The 23638-nt window shown below is 41.6% G+C and overlaps 1 protein-coding gene across 1 annotated transcript in view; it reads right to left on the reverse strand.

Moving 5' to 3' along the window:
- DAAM2 (dishevelled associated activator of morphogenesis 2) overlaps window positions 1-23638 on the reverse strand; it is a 188660-nt gene that overhangs the window by 111841 nt on the left and 53181 nt on the right. The window contains 1 exon segment of the mRNA XM_075707404.1: window positions 13698-13900. Coding sequence (XP_075563519.1) covers window positions 13698-13871 — 174 coding nt within the window. The 5' untranslated portion in view covers window positions 13872-13900.

Raw genomic sequence — 23638 nt, forward strand, 5'->3', positions numbered from 1 at the left:
TGAATTTCCAGGGGCGTCAGTGCCACCTACTCCTCTCCTCCCAGTTTTATCCTCTTGTGTGCATCCTATTTGCCATATGCCCCTATGGAGGAAAACAAGGGTAAGTCAGAACTTGGCTGACCTTTCAATCTCTGATAAAACATTGCATAAAAGGGCAGGAGGAACTGAGAGGTTGGTTAAGAATTTAACGAGCAAAATTAACTTCTTACTGAGCTTTTGTTATGCAGCTCAGACACACATGCTCAAACTTATATCCAGGGTAAACTCAAAGCAACTCCAATCAATCAACATAATTTCTGGCATGAGTTCAGGTTTACACAGATAGAAGTGAAACCAGAAGCTGTCTTTAGTTCTTCTCTTGCTCACTGAATAATTGCTCCAGATTTAGTAGTGCAAACCAGAGATCAGAATGTCCCTAACTCCATTAAACTGAGTGGACTTACTCTGGATTTAAACCAGTGCAAAATATTAATCGAATTACCTGCCTTAAATTGTAACAGAGACTAAACCTCTTGGCTAGACAGACTACAACACAGGCTTGTTCTACAGTCTACAGCACAGACTTCAGATATAGAATAGACTGAGCAGCCCCCTGTCAGTCCCCTTTTCACTAACCATTAACTTCTACTTCAGTAAATGGAGATGAACTATATCTACTACTTATCAGCCCAGACCAGCTAGAAAAACACCCACATATAAGGCTTCTGTTATCTCCTCTCAGATGAGGTGGAAGGCAATTCCACAATGCTCTTCACTCACATAAACTGAGTATTTCCATAGTCAAACACTGAACTGAAGGCATAACACTATATTTGGTTATTCACTCACACCCTGTCCTGTCTCATTGCTCAAATATTCTGATAATCAGAACAGCAACTACTGCACTGACATCACTTGGCTTAAGAAAACAGACAAGATGTTTTTCTCTAACTATTTCTAAGAAAGAAATTGTCAGAAACTTTCACAAAATACAGCAAAATGAATAAGAGAAGGATAAGCATTTGCCTTGCAGAATGAACTCATCTCCTAACAACAAATTGTAATTGCATTTATTATCTGGTTAAGCATTTGTAATCCAAAAGTTCTCTCGCATCATTAATGTAGAAGCCAACAACTTTACACCGACCGACAAACTCATCCAGCTGTTGCTCTCTGTACAAGATGTAATGCTGAAACACAGCCACTAAAGCAATCCCAACAGATTTTCCATGACTTAGGGATCTCTCTGGACACCTTCCAAACTGGGAAACTGCAATCTGCTTTCCCCTTGCAATTTCCTTTGGAGAAGTTATTCGTCAAACCTCCACCTAGTAAACCATTGCATAACATTGCTATGCATGCTACTAAATTCTCTTCAGAAGGTGCTTGTGTTATTAGTCTGGGCAGTCTTTCCCTTTATGTGGTCAACAAATGATAGGAAAGTGCAAAATTAAAAGATGCCCTGAAGTGTTTTTAATATAGAAGTGCACAGAATATACAGATGTTGACTAGGGCCCTTTTGCATACAGCACCGGGTCCACATGTGAAAGAAAGAAGAGTCTGTCCAGGAAGGCTGTAGAGTCTTGTATCAGATTCTCCCTAAAAAAAGAACAAGTAGATAAGAGCAGGGCAGTGTCTATGACAGGAGGCAGTAGTAGAGATTTGCTCCCAAGATCTTCAAATACAATATATTTTGTCACTGCAAGATTCCTGTACTACCCATGACCTTCATGTGCTGCATCTTTTCAGCACTTTTTCAATCTGGCTACAAGTCTGTACTAAAACTGGTTTAAGAAGCTATTCCCTGTTTCACACCAGGGAAACAAACTCACAAATGCATGAAATGAGTTGTATAAGCTTGCAGAGGAACCTAGGAAAAAGACATAATGGTCTTGAAATGTTTTCCTCCCAGCAAGCTCACGGACTTTTTCATTTACAGAAAACAAGGTACCTAGCATTAAAAGCTCTGGGTCAGTGGTGTTCCAGTGCCAGGTGGAAAGCATCTGTCTGTACATTCTCCAGACAAAACATGCCAAAAGACAGAGCAGCTGTGGAGGCAGCCCAGTTTGATGAGTGACAGAAAAAGCACCTTCTGACACTTGCCTTTCATGTGCTGCTCCCATCCAGTGCTGAAGGGATGAGCAGAAGGGCTGCTCACCTCCAGTATTTACTGACACCAAAAGCCCTCCTTTACCTAGTGTGGAGGAAGGTGCCAGGAAACTACTCACCTGGAAACCCTGTACCCTTAAAAAGGTGCTACTCCATCCACCCCACCTCACCTGTGGCACCTTGTGGTCCCCACTTTGGAGTCTTGCAGACCAGGCACATGACAAGAAAAGGCCATCTCCCTCCAACACTGGAAGAGCCATCCCAGAAACCTTAACAGTTTCCCTGAATGATAAACAACCTTGGGCACTGTTTGAAGACACAAGCCACCTATAGAAGGACATAGAGGCATGTCATAATTATAAACCCTTTTCCCCCACTCTCCTTCAGGCTATATGATACACTATCTGAGCAATGATTATATTTGATATAAATTGCTACTAGATGAGCAAATACAGTCAATTTGAGCCAATACATTAAACAAATGATCCTTCATTATTGTTATCTACTTCTCCATTCAATTATCTTATTTTGCTAACAGTTTCTCCTAAACCCCAGCTACACTCTACCTCAGCAGGGATAACTCCTATCCTGCAAAATACTTGCATCCCATCCTCTTTCACTACCTTTCCTCCTCACTGGTAAACGTCACTGCTTCCTCAGCTTCAGGTGGTTACTTTTACATTGCTATTTTGTTATAAATTTTATAAGGTCTTCATCATCACAGGGACCTGGCTCCCCCTTTCTTGCTCAAAGCAGACTAAATGACAAATCATACCTCCTACAACATCTCAGATCTGGCCCTTCTATGAGATGCGGAAGAAATGGACATTTGTCATTCAACCTCCCTTCATCAATGTGCAAGCTCTCTCTCCAAAATCATAGCCAAAAGATCATCTTGGCCTAGCATTCATCCCATGTCACCTCCATCTTTGCACCCCGTCTTTGCTCTCCCTTCAGCACCACAGCTACTTCATTTGTTACCTATTTTTCGTCAATGCTTTGGAAAACTTTGTCCCTCCTTATCACAATCTCCCGTCCAGTTACAATCTGGCCATCATGCTCTTTGTATGATGTAGTACTTTCCTCTGTCATTTCTCCCAGATGCATCTCCAGGTGGCATATTCTCATCCCAAATGACTTTTCTGACCTGATTCATAACAGTCTCCCACCTCTCCTCAGCAGACCAAAACTAGATTCAAATATTCTCTCTATTAGGTAACAAATAAGGTCTGAATAGATTTGTCAGTCACCTAATACAGCCCTGAACAACAAAAGACACTAATAAAGAAAAGTAAAGAAAGGATAGAAAATGCAGAAGGGCAGGAATCATACTCAAGAGAAGCCATTTCAAAGCAGTGGAGCAATAGGACATGCCTGTACTGCTGCTGCTGGCTCTTTTTCTACTGGTGAGGGCAGAGCGTGTTATGCTAAGTCAGCAGACATCAAAGTGGCAGGAACTATATGAGAATGCTGGTTCAATTCTAGAAGGAAGGTAAGAAATTGTCTATTCTGTATTCATCCAAGTGGAGCTGGAAAAGCCCCAGGAAGTTGAAATAAAGATAAATTCACTTGATCCTCCCAGCTAGCAAGTATGACTCCTACTATCAATATCATCTCAGTGTTTTATCACTTCAGCAGCCTTCAGACTCAATCCAGAAAGTTCCTGACTCTTTGTTATAGCCACAATGCAACACAAAACCCATTCAAATATTAATGATGTCTTACTAAGGAAAAAGGCCACAGTAGAGCTTTCTGTTATTTTTTTTTCTTTTTATGTAATGCTACCTAACACTTGCAGCTATGCCAAAACAAGATAATGTTATCAAATCAGCTGATAAAGTATTAGAATCACGTGGACACAAGATTTCTGAACAGTAAGCACATCCACTCTATCCGTGGCTTAGGGGATAGAATATCATGACAGCTTCCAAGCATTCAGTAGAGAGAAGACACAAAATTGGTATCTTAGCACATCCATTCTCTAGTGGCAGGATCTGTTTCTTCCCCTCTTTTTGCATCCCAAGCTACATATCTGCTGTGCTTCCAAATTCCAGTACTTCTCTTGTTATGCCCTAGATGGACTACATGCATTTCCTTAGCCAGGGAACATCAGGATTACCCTGTTAAAAACCTGTAGTCCAGTAAGTAGGTCTTGCTCAGGTGTTTCATGTCTACTCTAAGTAAATCATACTCAGAACACACTCAAACATTGCCTTCAGGTATTCCAACCATGACCACAACCTTCCCCACCTTTCAGAAAAGTGGCTGGTATGCTCTGTTTGGGATATTCAGAAATTAACAATCACCACAGACACAGAAAATACCACACAGGCCAAATTTCAGGCAACGTAGAATAATACAGCTCCACTACTGTTTTCAGTGGAACTGAACTGCTTTACATCAGATAACTATCTTTCCATAATTTTTCTAGTAAAGCAACAAGATCTGCAAAACAGTGTATCCCTGCACAAAAGCCTTATAACTACGCAAGTACTTTCGTAACACCCCCAGCTTCTTCACACCCAAAATCTGGCACGTAAGCCCAGGTCTGGATTTACATTTGTTTACACAACCTTATTGATTCTCAGACACGGAGTGTGAGACCTGGCTCCCATCTCATGCTCCTCTCACAGCATCTGGGTCTCACACATTTGCAGCATAGTGACTGCTGCTTCTTACACAGCTGGTCAGGGAGCTGGGAGCTGCCAACCAGCTGCACCTACTGGAAGGGAGCCTAGAAAAAGTGCTGGTGCTGAACTCAGTGCAACAATCCTGTCCCTATCACAGGACTCTGTATGTAGGTGAGTGTCTGAAGTGGGGAGCTGTCTCTGCCACGAAGCCTAAAACGTAATACCTCTTATGTACTGGGACTTCAGTAACTATAGAAAGCTGCTTGTAGTGATATGTGCATTAAAATCAGGGACTTGTACACATGTATTGCACGTGGGACATGTGTAAAGCAGACCAGGCATTATGAAAAATATCTCTTTGAAGAGCAGGAAGAAAAAGAAAAAAGGTATCCTGGATATGGACAATTAAAAAGAAAAAAGGTATCCTGGGTATGTACAATCTTGGACTGAAGAACTGTGCTGGATATAAAGGAACATCTGTGCATAACTAGACAGACTATGATACCATGAAGAGCTTTTGCCTCCCAAGTCTCAGTCCCCTAATTGCTTCAGAAATCTTAAACCACCCAGTACTTTTGCCATTATTATAATAGAAGACAAGTGCATCTGAGTGCATGAAAAATGTTAATCTGACAACTATAAACTAACCCAAGAGAAAGGAAAGCTTTTGTGGCCTGGCCCCCATCAGCAAGGAGAGCAATCTGCTGCCTCAAAGCTTTGCTTTTTTCTGCCTTCAGAGACAGTGTCTTCTACTCAGATGGTGATGCTAAGCCTTCTTCCTGGATGAGAGCCTCTGGTCACGAAAAATCCAACTTAGTCTCATCATCAGTATTTTCTTACAGCCTCCACTGGTGCATTCTCATTAAGTGCAAGAAAGGAAGCAATAATTGGGGTGGGGAGTCTCCACTGAGCCAAGGCCAGCAAAGCCTCCTAGTTTGCTGGAGTCAGAGCTCATCATATGCAAATAAAAACAAAGGCCCTCTCCAGATCTTGATTGCATTTGGCACTACACAACCTTCCTGACTGATTAGGTACAATCATTCATTACAGAAAAGCACAGAGGGGATGGGCACAAGGAATAAAAGAACTTCCTCTTACAGGCAAAACAGCATGGAGGCACTTTTAAATTATGGTAGTGGAGAAATTTGCATTGATCACCAACTCAAAGCCACAGGCCTGTCAGAGGTGTAGTCTGAAACTATGATTTACATGCAGGGCAAGTGACACAGAAATTAAATCCCTGTATTCACAAGAATCCAGCAAGAGGATAGAATGACTCAAAAGACTGATGATTTGAAACTGAAATACTCAAATCTTGGTAACATGCCTGAATTTAAATGTGATTAAATACTGTTATCAATACACACGACATGTGTTTGGGGTTTGAAGTGAGGACCTAAAATGAATGTCTTTCTAAGCCACAAACTTTCAGTGAGAAACTAAGGACTAAATAAGCTTCAGACATGGATGATACTTTTCTGGGAAGGTGGTGCTCCTCACTGGGAGCCAAGAGACAGAAAGGGCAACTCTGCATATCTGTTCCCCAGAAGTATTACAAGGGAGCTGAGGGAGAAATAGAGAACTTTATGTTTGTTGATGAGCCTGGAGAACAGAGAAACACAGCTGATGCCCTCTTGTGCCTACATACATAGACTAATGTTTAAGGCTGTCTATATTCACATGAAAGCCTACAATGGCAGCATTTCTTGTACTTTTTATCCCATAAATACTCTTGCAGGTTGCAGACCCAAAGAAGGGCCTCACAACCACTGCCACAGCTACGACTTAGCAAGCTTGAGTGAGACTGGTGATATATGGGAGTATTTATTCAATGTGGTGAAGCCTAGTTTTCATCTGAGGTTTATGTTGTATCCATTACATTAAATGGCCTGCAAGGGAGAACTAAGCATGAAGAAAACTTGCTACTTCCAAGTCAGCTGCAGCGGGAACCACTACTACAGTTATTTAGGTTTGGATCTCATCTCCCTGTGGCTCTTGATGAAGGTGTGTATCCAGTGTGTGCCAAACTGACGCCTTGCTCAGAAATTGTTTTGCTTCCTCTGACAAAATAAAGAAATGAATTCTCAGATACTTCCATGCTGTACCTTAATCTCTTTCAACATAAAACTCTTTTTTATTTCTGTTCTCCTCAACTTTCTCTCCTCTGGGAAGAGAGACTATAATCACTGAATTTTATTCTCTGTGAAGGTAGAGAAGGAACAGATGTGGAGAGATGTCACAGAATAAGCAAAGAGCAGAGTTTTCCCAAACCTTCTGTTATTGATCACTTCATCCAATACTGCTAGAAATGTGTCCCCAGTGACCCCACTATTCCTTTGTCTCTGTCCTGAGAGGACTAGCAAAGATACCAGCCATGTGGATGGCTCATGTGCTCAGAGTACACTAACCAACTCCCTTCACATTCTTCAGCATTCTGGCACTAAAGTGCTAGCAACGACTAGCCTGGGGGGCTGAGAAATCAAGAGAGCACAGCAAAATATGTGACAGCAGCAAATATCACACTAATTCCATAGTTCTGTTTCAGGACAAGATGAAGACACTGATATACTTAGGAAGGGATTAGCTAAATGGGCAGAAAAACCAAGTCAGACCCATGTGGTAGGAGAGGGCAGAGGAAAAGAGGCAAGAGCAAAAGGTACAGTAAAGGAATAGGCATCTTGCTCTAGATATCCTCCTTCCTCAGGTGGCACAAGGCATTAAAAGTTCTAGTCACAGTTACAGAAATTATCAGAGTATTCAGAGGTTACCAAGTTGCTGCCTCTGCTGTTTGCACTCTCCTGCCACAACTCCTCCTTATATTTTTCACCTTCGTGTGAGTTCCTCTGTACAGCTTTTATTCCAAGAAGACTGAAGGAGAAGGAATTAACATGGTCCTCATTTTCTCTCTTCTCTTTACTGTCATAGTCACTGCCATTCCTTCCAGCTAGATTCCTGGGCTAGGTCATCTTTAATTCATAAACTGAGCCAACTGTGATGCCGTGGAAACCTTTACTAAATATTATGGGATCAGAGGTGACAAGGTGAGAGACGAAAAGTTGAATTTGGGTTATGTCAGGAAGTTTCATATTCTTGTGGTTGGTGTTACAGAGCACTGCAGACAGAAACCAAGGTTAAGGTTTCAGTCATGGTTCCCAGCATGGTCTGAACACACTGAAGGTGCTTGATCCTAAGGGAATGACAGAGCCCTTGATTCAGCACTTGGTTCCATCTTCATTTCATTGCACTCAGGAAATACTACAGGGGAAAATACATTTTTGATTTCCAGTGGCCCCATTGTTCAGGAACACATAGCAGTTCCCTGTATATCTTCTCTACAACAAAAGCTGGAGTTTCGCAGTAGGGTCAGAAAACTAGATCTCTTCAGAGAGAGAGGGAGGGAGACAAGAATGTATGTTGCCTCACCCAAGCAGCAACCTACCTCTTTTGGCAACTAAAGAATAATGGGACCTCATATGGAGCTGTCATTTCAATGGATGAGAAGAAGCATAAAGGCAGGCCAAAAGAGATGCTGGATAATTCTGAAGTTTTCAAATACAGAGAGTTCATAAGTATTTATGCTGTTTCTTAACTGTAAATAATGTAACTTAATAGGTACCTTTGGTGGCATAAGTTTTGTTCTGGAATAGCCTGGGGGGATGGTAAATAGTAATATGGATAAAAAGCTTTTGTGAATCTATGAAGTCAATAAAACCCCTACTTAGGGACTCCAAGGGAAAAGAAGAAAAAAAGCCAAACCAAAACTAAAAAACAAACAGGTTCATATGCAACGAAAGAGAAACAAACCATGACAGAAGAATCCAGTCAATGTCCCACCTGAACTAAATACCAGAATGCTTCAAAGGCAGCCAAGACTAAGAGGGCATAACAGTAAGCATTTCACAAATCTTTCCCAATGTAAGAATCTAATGTGGTGCAGGTAACTCGGACAAGGATATCATCATTCAAGCTTAGAGGCTGTAATAACATAATCAACTTTGAAAACTGCAACTCAGAAGATAACTCCACTTCTTCCCCATGGACCTTCCATCCTAAAATAGACAATCTTGAACTCCACCTTCTCAAATGTCATGCCCATCTCAACAGAGCCACTAACAAAAGAAACAAAAAAGAGGAACAACAAAAGTACAAACTCTTTACACTGCTCTTTCCTCTGTGCTAGCATTCTCTAAATTTTTCTGCTTTCCCAGAATTGCCAGCATTTAAGTTACCCTTCCTGGCATGGTCTGAGTTCACATCTGGGATCAGCTTGCTGGCATAAGAGAGATCTAGATGGCAAAATCTTAAGGTGTTAAGCAGCACACCACCCTTAACCAACAAGAAGAGTCCAGGACTCTAATACTGAGCAAAAGGAATCAGAATCTACTGTGACAAGAGCATACCATTGCTAACAAATATGAACAAGGACATGGAGAAGCTGTTTCATGAAAAAAAATAATTTCCCTTTGCCTTGCAATAGTTCTTCCAGATTCTTCTGCAGTTCCTGTTCAGTCAATAAATCTGTACAAGGAAAAACACATGTGCTTAGCACAGCCATTTTTGCCAGCAGGCACAAAACCAGCTTGGCACCTGCCAATAGACCACCAACCGCAGCAGCACTTTACTACATGGTATTACACACAGTGCCAGCTGAGAAGAGAGACTAAGGAAAAAAGCAGAAGTGATGCTGGCTAGAACAGCCTTGACGGTCAGGTAGGGCCAATTTTACAATTTATGAGGTACAGGACCACTCCACACACCCTACTCTCTAGAGCTTCTCTTCCTTACCTGTTCATTGAAGGAGAGACACTAAAGCCAGCTGTTCTGCCCTCTTTCAGTTGGGTGCACAAAAGTGGCCCTTTGAAGGGCAAAGCTTGTGGTCACAAGTATTTTTGTTTGCTTTGTGTCCTGTGCATCTAGACTTCTGATAAGGACTTACCTGTACTGTTACCACTGCATTAGTCCCAAGGCAACCACTGCCAGAAGGTAGCCTGACAGCTAGTACATCTTCTCCTGTCTTAGCCCAAACAAAATCAAACCAAATCACCCTTAGCCATTGTCTTCACTCAGACCTACTCTCTCTGCACATGTTCCCAATGAAATAAATCAAGATTGAATTTGGCCCCTATCAGGAGTAACCCTTTCTGTTTTAATTTTCTAATCAAGGAGACAAGGCCTAAAAACAGCATCTGGCTTCAAGTAACATGAAAGCCTGTGATCCATCATAGAACTCTCCTTCTGGTTGAGCGGGATCGAGAGCAGAAATGTCAGCTGAAATCAGCATCAACTTTTGTTTGACAACCACTGCCTTTAGTCAGAGTCCAGTTAGGCAGCTGCCATTACTCAGTTGGTTGGTCTGGGTACATCCCCCAAACAGAGCAGCCTATGCACGTGTATTTCATAGAATCATTTAGGTTGGAAAAGACCTTTAAGATGATCAAGTCCAACCATTAACCTAATACTACCAAGTCCACCACTAAACCAATTAAGGGCAGAGTAATAATTAATTTCATGTTTCCTGGCTTGGTGGCTGGATTATTTTTTAATGAAAGTAAAACTAGGAATCATTGAGCTTGGAAGGGACCTCTAAGATCATCAGTCCAACCATCAACCCAACACCACCATGCCTACTAGACCATGTCCCAAAGTGCCACATCTACACGTTTTTTGAACACCACCAGAAATGGTGACTCCACCACCTCTCTGGGCAGCCTGTTCCAATGCTTGACCACTCTTTCCATGAAGAAAATTTGCCTCAGCCTGGAGCCTACACAAGCACATTTGCAAGCTCTGGAGGGGTCTTGTGACTCCATCACAAATAAAGGATCACAACACACTCCTAATTCCTCCTCTTTCAAAATGGACATCTCCAAATTTACTTTTCATGATATTAATTTAAGGACCACAAGAACAAGAGAAGACATGATTCTGGCCCTCAAAATGTGATCAGGAAGGCAGGTATAAACATACTGAATATTTGCTGGATTGGAAAATTCATCTCAAGGGAGGCTTTTCCCAGCTCTTTCCCAGCTAGGCTTAGCTCTTCTTGTCACTAACTCTTATATGGGAAAATGCCCCAGATTTTAACTGCAACAAGGGGAAAAATAAGGCTTTTAAAAACTCATTCAAGCACACCAATGTTTCAGTACACCCTTTGTAGAGCAGATGGCAAGACGAGACTATGCCCTCTGGGCCTGCTTCAGGGAGCTAACGCAAATGGTATTCTCACTGCAGATCTCAGATGATGTTGGTGTCATCATTTCACTTGGGGATTTGGGTCAAAAGGCTTTACACTCAAACCTGGTTTTTATATAGTACAAGTGCACCCAGACTAGACCCTAACAGATAAGCGGCAGGGAGGCTAGTACACAGCATATACCCCTTTCAGGCACTTCCAGGTCGCTGATTTACACTGGTGCATTTACAGACTGAATCCCTCTAATCCAATTAAAATCTCATCAGAGCTGTCAATACAGATGTAGCCTGTTTTATTTTAGTGTCTCGTAGAACATGCATTAATCTGGACCTGTGGACAAACTAGCCCTTCTAGGCAAATTCTGCATTCTGCCAGCCCCGTTTCGAGCCCAGGTTCTCTTGCTCATAAAGCCCTTACTGCTCTCATGTTACCTGCCTACCCAGGAACTCCTATGGACATACATCACCATCCTATCTGAGTGATTTATAAAAAGTGCGACATACACCATTAACCTTCTGAAAAATAGCACTTTTCTCTCCCAGCTCACTTCTCATGTAATGATGACTAGGGTACTATCATTAAATATAAGAACATGAATATGATCTATTTTCATTTCAATGGTTTCATTTGTTTGAAACGTATATGCCAGTTACAGGCTGTCAGCACATTTAATAAGTTATAGCATAGACCAACAACTCACAAACTTCTGGGGCCAAAAATTTTTACAGATCATCATGTGTACTTGTCATTAAATTTTGCACCAAAAACATTATAAATTATACTGTTTAATAGACTTCCAGGCAGCTGTGAGCTGTTTTGCCACAAGCACATGGAACACCAGTATTTGCCAGGCATAAAACAAAAAGCTAAAAGCACCCTTAATACCATCACAAACTCTCAAACTCCTCATACATACTGATAACCTTCCCAGTAAGCAAAAGCCCAGCAGCAACTAAAACAGGTCTTTCACTATGACCCGAAGGTAAACAAGTTCAAGTTTTAGCAAGCCAAGTTCAGAAGCAAAGCACATCTGTTGTTGACGTCCTCAGGAAGGCTGGATTGAATGCTTCAACAGATCTTGGTACTGGAAAGAGGTGAACTTTGATACAGCAATTAAAGCTTTGCATGTGAAAACCAATACTTCAGCAGCATCCAGAAATAAATTTACAGCAGAGCAGATTAGAGATTATACTCTTACTCATGAGAGATACCTGTCACCAAGCAGAATTCTCCACAGTGCAGTCAGCTGCACTTTCTGAGAGGAATTCAAGTAGTCTCACATAAATGGCAAACTGACTTAAATATAGACCAGGATTTTGTGAGATATCTCCATAAGAGGAGATTCCTCATCTGCTACTTAGTCAGAAGCATAGACTCTCTTCTGCTGCATACCCTATTCTTCCTGAAACAGCTGCAAATTCTATTGACTCCTTCCGAACACCCTTGCCATAGAATACTGCAAATGCAAAAAAAAAATTGTCACAGGTGCTAGGGAAGGTGGAAACAGTTAATGGAAAAGAAATCCATACCAATTTATTATGTACACAGAAAGCAACTTTGGCTGAGGAATTCCTTCAGCTGAAGCTAGAGGGATGGAGAGTATCCTGCAAAAGACCACCCTGTGGCCACATTTTATATTCTTCCCTAGGCATCTGCTTCAGACCCCATCTTGAAATAGGAGCCTGGGCTAGGTTGTCAGACTACTGATCTGACTAACTATAGCCATCCATATGTTTGGTATGACATACTATAGTTGCCCGCATGTTAACCTCCACTTGCATACCCAAATTATATGGTTATTTTCATTGCTATAGCAATTTGAAGCCATGGCAATGGACAAGAACTTAACTGGGCTAAGGTTGTAAGAGTCATGTAGAAAGACTACTGGCAAATTCCTCTAATACTGAAATCCAATATTTTCTGTTCTATTCCTCAACTCATTAGCGCCACTCAGGCATATATACACTTACAGATACCTCACTTTACATAACCTCTGATCTCAGAGGTAATGAGATAGCTAATCAACTGCACCAAATGGGCATCACCTTTACGATGCAGACCACAAAACATTACACCCCTATGACCTCTGCCTGTATTTTGCATGCAGTCTGAACAAGAGAGCAAAAACAGCAAAGCCATTTGATGCCAGGCATGAATAGCAAGCGCCTGCTACTGGAATCCACAACATTTACCACAAAAGCAAATGACAAAGTTAATCTGAAATAACTGCTTCCCTTCCTATTTATGTCTGTTGCTGCCACGGCACCATTTCATGGTTCAAAGGCAGCTGGCTGACAAAACATAATTAGCATCTTCACCACCTTCTTATATCTCACCAGCAATACGTTACTGATCAACAGAACAGTATAGTCCTTATTTTATAGACCCGCAAACCCTAAGATTTTCCACTGTACTATATTATACAGCAGATTTTATCCCAAAGTTGTTAACAAGAAATTGATTGTCAGGGATTTGTTCTCTAGAGAACTTAGGAGGTTCCTTCTAATATGCCCAATCCTACACCTGGAGAATTGCACAGTGCTGCGGGAATAAATAAGCATATTTAAGCATTTTGTTGTGCTTATATCCAGTGCCACAGTCATCCATCCTGTCATTTGCCACCTTTCTTCCACCAAGGAATTGGTCATAAAAGAAACGGCGGGGGGTGGAGCATCAACGAAAGTTTTTTTCCTATCCCTAATACGTCCCTTAAGGCCCTTTACTCCTCCTTTGAAGGGAGGAGTTCATCCACCCCCTAATATATCAAGCTGTGAGCAGAAACTTACCACAAGTTCAGAGAATCGGGCATTGAGTTCTTCTGCTGGTGGGATTGGGACAGAAAACTCAAGGAATTGGAGGGGGTTATTGTCCTTGAGGTTGATTTCCGGGAGGTCGCTACCCCCAAAACAACAAAGAAACCCCAACGCATGACGATTCCTCTTCCGGGGGGCCATGATCATGGTGTATGATGCTATCTTCTGATCATGTTCTGCAGGAAGGAAAAAAAAAAACCAAACAAAAAACAACAGACATTAAACGATAAACAAGACTGTTGGATCTGTGTAGCTCTGTGCAGTTACAATGGTTATCACTGGTGTAACAGCTGGAAGAGGACAGAAGGATCTGAGACACGAAAGAGCAAAATAAACATGCAAGCTAGACAAGGTAGCTAAGCTTTAATATGGTGTTAACATGTTCTTGTATGGCAGTGTAGAATCACTTCTCCCAGAGTTTCTGAAAAGGTTTTACAAACTCAGTGTGGGATTTTCCGGCAGGTAGGTTTATCTACCTATAATATATTAATACATTATTTATATTATTTATATGCTCAGTAGCCAAGGTTGAATGCTACCACTGAATGCCAGTATTGGCCTTTCTCTCACTACTACAGTAAAGGAAGCAAAGTATCAGAAGCAAAAAGCATATACTGGAGAATTTTCCCAGAATAAATGGAAGAATCCTCCAAAGGTATCCTGTTTGGTCAAAATAAAATGAACAATGAAACAATGAAGCAGAAGTCAATTTTCCACCACTCTGGAGCCAAACCACCAAACACTCACTTAACCCTTTATGGCCAGGACTATCACAGCAGGACCATTTTGTCTGTCCCATTTTCAAACACACGTAACTAGTTTGGGCTGCTTTTTGTTTCCAGGGGAGAAACTGCACAAGCTATGCATGCTTTCAGATTTACACTTGAGCAGCCAGATCCCATCTTGACAGGACCCAGGCTTGAGGGGCTTTGGTATCAGGAGTGCAAAGGGAGGCAAAAGGAGGCCTGAAGGAGGTTCTGGGAAGTGACTGATTTTACCACACAACACCGTTTGTGAGCAGCCCATCCAAACAGGAAGTCTCCTGCCAGCAGTTTGAAAGGAGGGATCTGCGCAGTCCACAGAGAGCTGCATATTTTGCCCTTTTAAGGGACTTGTTTGACAGCTCAGGGGTTTATTTGTGTTATATTTTTTAAGGACTTCACTTTTTCACTTAATCTGCAGAATAAGCCATATCCTTAGAGAGTAAATAATTAAAGCCTGTTGTGAAGCCCAGGTCCCTGGGCACAGGGCAGGGGTGCAGGGAAGGAGGTGGCAGGTGAACCGAACCGCAGGATGCTGGATGCCGTATCAGCAGCAACACAGCTGAGCTTTGTCATCAGAGCAGCTGCTGCCCTAACCTGCCCCACAATGCTTTGGTCTGTTTGTTTGGCAGAACAAGGCTGCTTTGAGCTCTCATAGAGACTAAGTAGCTCTGCTAGGAAAAGCACCTTTAGGACAGCAGTTGCATAGTGGGACTTAACATACTACACACAGCCAGAAGATCTCCAGGGACTTTTTGTGTAGAAATCGGCATGCTCACTTAAGCAAAAAACTAAGCAACAAACAACAAAAAAACCCAAACCACCCAAACCTCCACCCTTGTGGCACTACGTGCTTGGCAGGAATCACCTGCCCTACTTTGTGCTGGGATTAGTTTATCTAGCGCCTTCTCTTATGCACTGGAGGGGCATCAGCTGCAGCTGTCATGAAGCTGAAAGGAAAGTGAGCTGGTACCAAGCACTGTCTTCTGGCATGCCCACTTCCCTCTACTTTCCACGCCAACTCTGCAAGGGGTGGTATGTCTCAGCAGGACTCACTAGGGCAGGGTGATGCTGGCTTCAAAAGCACATTCATAAGAACCTTGGATTCTCACTCGGAGATGCCAAAGGTCAACCTAACCCTGGAACCAGTCTCTGACCCTGATTCGGTCAGCAAAACCAAAATGCCCTCAAATATAGCACAATGATGTGCACGGCAACTTAAGTCTCCACCACTGAGAGGAAACAGAAGACATTCAGTTCTTAAAAGATTTCACAAGAGAGCCTCAGAAGAAGTTGAACTTGTCTACCACAGACAGTCTTCTCAGAGACTACTCTGAGTGCAATGTCCTTTATGGGAATCTGGTCACGGATGAGGTTAGAACCCATTAGTTTGACAAAACTTTGTTTTGGAAGAAACTCAAACCAATGAGACAAACCTGATTTACACACAATATAACTACGTTTTCATCAATTCAGTTGTAAGCAAGTTCTGGTCTGCTGTCTAGAGGCTTCCTCATGAACCATCAAAGGACCAGCATTCTCTGGGGCATGGACAATGAATCCTCTTCTGAAAAATTGGCTGAGACATTGAAGTGATAGGACCATAACATCTTCTTTTATGAGCTCAGGTCAAGACTTTGGTAAGCATTCCTCCAAAAGAGGTACCTTACCAGGTAATGAGTTCTACATGAATAGATATGAAGGCCAACATTTTCTACAGGTAAGTACTGGCCTGGTCAGGGCACCACAGGTTGTCCTGTACTGACATTTCATCACTCAGGTGAACCTGCGTAAGATGAAAGCTAAGAGGTGAACCATCAGTCTCCAGGCCTTCTTCATCCATAATGCTGAAAAATACACAAGTTAGTGCTTGTTCCTCTGCTGTTTTTACAAAATTGGCATCCATTCCTTGGGATCTATACCTGAGAAACTCAGCAAAGCTACTCAGCTTTTACTACTCTGCAAAAGCACGCAGAGCTCCCATGAACAGTAACCTTGTATTGACTCACTTTCACAAAGCATCATTCCATTGCACAACCCATACTCTTAACACTGGCATTTTCCAGGTCCATCTATAAGCAGCATGCAGGAAATTAATACTGACACAGAGGGGAAAAATGGCACTTTTGTATTGCTACAACACTGTAACTGTAGAAAGGTGAGGTGTCTAGATGCTTTTAAAATAAGAACAATTGAGGACTGCTAGAGGGGAATCCAGCACAGGTATTTTAGAATTGAATCACTGAATGAATGAATGATATTTCTAAGTGGAAGCACTGTCTGTCTAAAGATTAAGCCTGCCAGTCACAGGGTGCTGAGGGGCATTTACTTAAGTTGCACTGTTTATGCTCTTTAAGAACTAATTGCAAGTCATGAATTTTTATCAGTGGACATAGTTTTAAATAAAACAAACATTTTCTAAGAGCCTCCAAATTAATAATCCTCTCCTTTTCTTTCTCTCTCTTTTGCGTTTTCTTTGTCAAGAGGCAAATCTGGGGAAAATGTGCTTCCAAAGGACAGGGCGGGGGAGTGGGGGGAGGCAACAAAGAAAATGAAGAAAAGAACATCTTTCATTTTTCTGAGTGGTAATAGATAACAAAGCTGTCATAAAAATTTATGACAATAACAAAAGGTGGGTTTTTTATTCTAATAAAAGCTCTATTGCCTTTCAACTTCTTGCAAGTAAAGTGACTGTAAAAATGAAGCATGTGCAATTATCTATTTCTACTTATACCTCCAGTAAGAATCAATGGGAAATCTCTCTCTGGAGAGAATCCCACTATTATGCATAACTCCCTCCCACAGCTATTCTCAGTTGTACTGTTTTACCCTTTTGCACAACACAAACAAGTTGCTGTCATTTTAACAGCTAACCACACACCCGCTCCTCATAGCAATCCCCTCTCTGGCTTCCCAGCCCCAGCTGTGGTTCGGCTCAGGTCAGGAGTCACAGTCTGGAACTTTGCCCAAGGTCTAATTATAACAACGTCCTCTTCCTCTGACAGGGCGTACGTGTTCATTTCTAAACCATTTGGCCCAGTGACCAAACATAATTAAGCTAATGCAATTTTTCCAAGTCTTATCAGAAAGTTTAGCCACGTGGGATAGGACCCATGCTAACTGCACATGAGGATCGTCTTTCAATTACAGGTTCTAAATTCAGTCTCACTCTTTTCTTCATTCGCACCTCAGAAATTAGAATTTTCATGCAAACATATCCTAAATAAGCAACATTCCACAAACAGTAAGACACCTGAAACAACTGCTATGCCAGCAGCTCTTCTGTGCAAGAGAGCTGATTATCATAGTTTTTACCTCACCATCCTGTCCTTCACCACAGTGAACAGGCAGACCACAACTATAACTAAAATAGAGAAAATTACTTTTGTATTGTCACCTTTGGAAAAACAGAAGAAAGAGAGAGAACTCTGTGGGTTAACTAAACACACACAGTCCTGCAAAACCAGTTTGCAACATAAGGAAGCATTAATGGAAAACACTAATGCGCTCACTTCCAGAGCTGAATCTCTACTGATCATTAACAGACACACAATGTCAATGGATGGAGCCACAGCTCTCACCTGAGTGGGAAGCACAGGACTAAATAAATGCATGATGCAGAATCCCTGTCCACACTGGTTTATGCTAACAGGAGAGAAAACAAAGTAAATCACTTCAGTTTCCCTGTAAATCTGTATGTTTCTCTATGGCAGGATAAAACATACAAATGTGATGTATTACCACAGAAGTAGAAAGAAACTTGAATTTGGACTGGTTTGGAACATAAGCAAACTTACCCCCGACTCCCAAATCCAAGTTAAATGTCTCTGTTATTCAACTATTAAATAATAAACCACCACAACTTCATGGTACTATAATAGCTACCTTCATTGTCACTTACTGATCATGAAACGGAGAAAATAAGCACCAAGCTCAAAACTGTCAAAATATATACATTGGGTAAAGGTAAAGAGCTCCATACTGATCCTATGCTCGGTTCCCTGGACCACATTGCTTCTCCAATACACAGACGGTGAAACTATGAGCTTCACGGCATGTTCTAATTACCATGGGAATTTTCCGTGTATGTCACATATAACATGACAGATGTCAGGTGCAATACAAGGCAACTGCAGCATGGTGGATAGGGAAAGGGGGCAGGCAAGCAATCCATTTGCTGCATCTGCAGTAGTAACCCAACTCCTTTGGTTTGGATTTGTCACCATACTAAGGAGTTTCCTGGTCTCCAGAGCACAAAACAGCAACAAAATAACCAACTATTTAAAATCCACAAAGTTAAAACCTTTCTTTCAGGAAAGAGGGTAGTCCTTCCTGAAGAGCGCACCTGCCTACTGTGTTGGACAGGAAGGTATCAGACCCAAAACGGGTCAACAGATCACAGGAAACAAAATCCTGGAAAACGAGCAGGGCCTTGTGCAGCAACGGCCACTCGGTCCCAGTGAGCCATGGACCGCACTTAACAGTTCCATCAGAGGAGAGAGAGCTCAGCTCGAAACACCCTGTGCATTTTGAAGCTGGTTCATGGATTTTTCCCTCCCACAACACACCAAAACAAGGGTGAAGATCTCAAGGTGGTATAAGGACTTTGCAAGCCAGCCCAGCCACTCAGCTCTGGTCTGTTTTACACACCATCCCTTCAAAACTGAGATGGTTGAGTTTCAAAGCATTCCACAGACCTAAAGATTGTCTCCTGCTATATAAATAGTCTTATATATTATTAATACTTTATTCAATTTTTTATTTTTATTCATTTATTTGCCTAGGAAATATGTCCTGAGATGAGAGAAAAGGCAAAGGCTAATTGAAGACTGTCAGGTGTACCTATATCCATGAACCTACTTAATGCAACGTGTCTGTCAAAAATCTGCTTATTTTTAATACTTTAAGGGTGCTCAGGATGTTCTGGATGATTAATGACCACTAATGTTAGTCTGTTAATGCCCACAAATCCAATACCGCTCACCTGATACCAGTTTACCAACACAAAAAAAGCTAAAGATTAATATTTTTCTATACCTGAGCTGACCAAACAATCCATTCATTCTTCACCTGCTAAGAAGTTACTTTATTCTCACAAATGTATTAATTTACTATAACTCTGGCTCTACACAAAAATTTGCAGGGTCAAAACTAATCTGTCCTCTTAGACACCAAAAGCGGAGTCTTAATTATAATCTTGCATCTCATTTAGATGAAAGTAAATCTACACAGCTTCAACATTGCTGAATGACAATGTGACCACTGCAGCTTAAACTGCAAACAAAACAAGTAAAATTCACAAGTTAAGTGTTTATCCAGAATACACGTCCTTCATCTCCTCAGTGTCTAAGCATACAAGATATTTGGCTAAGAGGGGAGGCAGAGATGTCCTACTAAACACCAGTTTTGGGGGCAGGAATATATTTGGCTTAGTGCTTATTGTACCACAGGTTCCAGTCCTCGTTTATCAATTTCACACTTAGGCAAGCTTGTCTACAATTCAAACCACCATGGTGATGGATCCAATGGGATTACATACCCCCTAAATATAAGCAACCTTTCTGGTTTGAGTGCAGTAGTCTGGAGTGCCATCTTTCTTTCCTTGTCTCCTCCCTGTAATTACTTCCAAGTTTTCTAGTGTTGCAGCACTGCAGTTTCAGTAACATCAGTACCCTCCACTTCCTTCTCAATCAGAAAGCCTGGACTGTTACCAAGATTAATTTTCCTGTCTTCTTCACCATGAACCATATTTGTTCTATTGATACACCTCACTAAAGATTACCCCATTCCCTTCTATTAAAAAAAAACCCCAACAAACCAAAACCAAAGCTTCTCCTTCAGGCAGGGAAGAACGACACTTTCCAGTTCTAGCCTTAGTTCTCTCCTTAGTTCTCTCTTTCCTTCTTTTCTATCAGCTTTTGTTTTATTTTCTACTTCTTTTCATTTTTCCATTGCAATATCCTCAGTACCTTTCATGACAACTCCTAGACTTCGAATGGCTTCTAGTAGGCACTTCCTACACTTCAAACTGCAAAACTCCTCTCTTTTTTAAGCAGATATTAAAGAGAAAAAAAACTTCTGAAAAACTGCTGTAGAGCCTGTACCACACCTTGTGTATGTTTTATTTTTGTGTATTATACTCCACCAGTACGTTTTATTTTTGTTGTATCGTACTCCATTGTCCTAGGTGTGGCACTGAGGTCATAGGTTCTCCAGTGTAGGGTCTTAGTTACCTGCTTAAATCAGTTATTGTACAGTGCCAAGTAGACTTACGCTACTATACAAATAGTAATAAAAACAGTAGGTCAGCAAAAAGTAATCACCCAGCTCAAATCTGGCCAGGACATGATGGTACACACCCCAGTAATGATGCTGCTGTAGAGGCAGCATTTAGCAGTGTCCACAAATCCAGCGTGGATAAATTTATGCTTTATGAAATAATGGAATTTATGCAATGATTTCACTTACCACAGCATTAGCTTCACTAGATGGGTTAGTTTGTTATGTCATTGTTCTTCTTCAAATCGCTGTGATTGTAAGAGCCTGTGGGAAATATGCTACATAAAAGCAAACATGGGGAAAGAATCCTACAAACCCCACAGGTCCACCCCAGGACCCAATCATAACTGAGGATAAGACGATCCAGCGCTGTGTCTTTTCAAACACTGTCTACAATCCCCATATGTTACTCTTGAAAGAATTCAGGTGATAAAAACGTTATTTTTAGGACTTGCCAAGAATATACTACAATCTCAGGGCCATGAATTCAGGACAAGACTACAATCCAAGTTGTGTCTGTACAGAGCAGGTCTGAACTGCCTTTTCTGCAAGCTACGGATCTAGACAGCAGAGCCCCGGTTAGACTCTTAAATTCCTTTACTTTCTTTGGTGCTGTGTACAACACTATGATGCAATTTCACAGGAGAGAGTGCCTTGGAAGCTGGAGTGTGAGATGAAGCCTTTATTCAATATCAGAATTCATAGACCGAAGATGAAATAGATCGTGATGACATCAGTCAAGCAGACATACACACTGACAGCCAGAATCAGCGCATTGCTCCTTCAGTTCCAATGCAGAAGACTATTTTCCTCTACAGAAAGATGAGGTCCCATGTCTTTTACAGGTCTCATGGTATGAAATGCCTTTAATGCCACTGGTTTGAAACCAGCCCTAATCAGTAATATCTGTCAGTTTTATCCATCAGACCAGCTCCCAAGGATAAGGCATCCACACCCCAGAACCAAGTCTTCGATCACCTCAAGAAAGAAGCCAAGGATAGAGTGATCTGAAGAACAAGCTGCCCCACTCAACTACACCAAAAGACCAGGAATACTGGTAGGGCAGATTAGTACTAAAGCTTGGTCCAGGGACTTGAAATCTCTGCAGTATTTCTATTGGGAAGAGCAGTGTTTAGCTACAAGGGATGTCAATCCAGAGTTTCCCAGTAGCACTAAGAACTACCACCTTCAGAAGAATGAACACACAAAACCCCATTACTAAGAGCGTCCCTGTCTTGCTTGAGTCATTGTAATTTTTCCATTCTGTCATTGCCCAATTATTTCCAGACATGATGTAACTATTTTGCCAGGGGATTTGGGAGTCAAAATGTTGCTGCTGTTGTCATCGTCATCCTGGGTGCCTGAATTTTCCAGACAAAATAAGCAGCTGAGGGCATTAGAGTGCCTCTGCTGAGAGAAATAATCTGTAAGAACTTCCAGTGTGCTCCAAGAAAAACAAACAAATGGTAAAGGTCCAATTACGTCTTCCCAAACTCCAGCTCATTTCCATGTGAAATGCTGTTTTCTTATTCAGACAATTAGTAGAACAATGTTTCATCTGTGGTTCGATGTCATCACAGCATACAAAAATTGATTTCCATTCTAACACTGGGTTCAGGGCTACTACAGGACATTAAAGCTCAACTTGACTTGAAATATGCCTTGCTTATAACCACTGGATGCTAGTCACAGATGCAGGTGTACAAGTGCTGTCTTCGCTATTGACAGGCAAATCAACTACCTGCACTGATAAAATTTTCCTGAAGTTCTCTCATTGGAAAAAGCAACTCATACTTTATACCAAATGGGTGTAACTGGGGGAAAACCCAACACAGTCAACATTTGGACTTTTACATGGTTTTTGTGGGTGGCACTGAGTCTCTTCAAAACTAGTGTTCATCAGTGCCACCTGGGAAAGCCAGGTTCCAGGCTGTATGTCTGCCACTTTCCTACTTAGTGCCCCAGACAAAGTACAGTATATTTCTGCATGTCACTGCAAACCTGTAAATAATAGAGATGGTGGTTCTCGGTTCAGTTCCATGTACTGAAAAGCCACTGATGGGGATGATAGTTAGAAGGTTTCTTTAGTGATTCACTAAACAGAAGAAACAGTCAGTAGGTGCATCAGAAAGGCAACAGGTCTTGGGATTTTGATGCTCTCTCCATCTTAGAGATGGTTTCCGTAGGTCAAGGCACAGATGGGGTCAAAGTGTCATTGATTTTATATACCTATTTTTTAAGCTACTCAGATTCCAGAGTTGTCAATTTGGCACCAAAACCAACTTCACTCTAGAAAATGAAGTTAAGAAAAGGTCATATACAGCACTTTATTCCAACATTTTTATTTTTGTTCTACATTCTGACAAGGGATACTCTGGGTTCAATGCCCTGAAACCTCAACATTACGCAAGTAGGTTTGAACTCCAAGCCAGCAGCTTGGTGAAATTGTTGAACTTTTAACCTAACGTGTCTTCATGAAGAATGGATATTTGGAAAGAGTTCTGCTCAAGGCTTTTGGGTTGTTTTCTGTGTGTATTTTTAAGTGGCATCCAGATAAAATATATTTTCTGGCTGCCGTAATATTTACAGGAGGAGACTTTACACCAACACTGAAAGCTGGTTTCAGAACTGTGACTTACTGCTTTAGGTTTTGGGGCTGTTAAGTGCTTTATGACATTAGGGTGAACAAGGGTGAACATCTATAGTTATGTCAAATTCCACAGAGCTGATGCTCTGTGACACAGATAGTGATCAATTATTCTGGTCTGAAAAGAAAGAGCTACTTAAAACCAGCTGCCTTCCTTGCATCGTCAGTAGGTGCTTTTGGCCAACAGCAGAATATTGCAAAGAGGGCAGCAGAAGGAGGGACAGGGA

Source organism: Pelecanus crispus, chromosome 3 (genome assembly GCF_030463565.1).
Source record: "Pelecanus crispus isolate bPelCri1 chromosome 3, bPelCri1.pri, whole genome shotgun sequence".
In the NCBI taxonomy this organism is placed as follows: domain Eukaryota; kingdom Metazoa; phylum Chordata; class Aves; order Pelecaniformes; family Pelecanidae; genus Pelecanus; species Pelecanus crispus.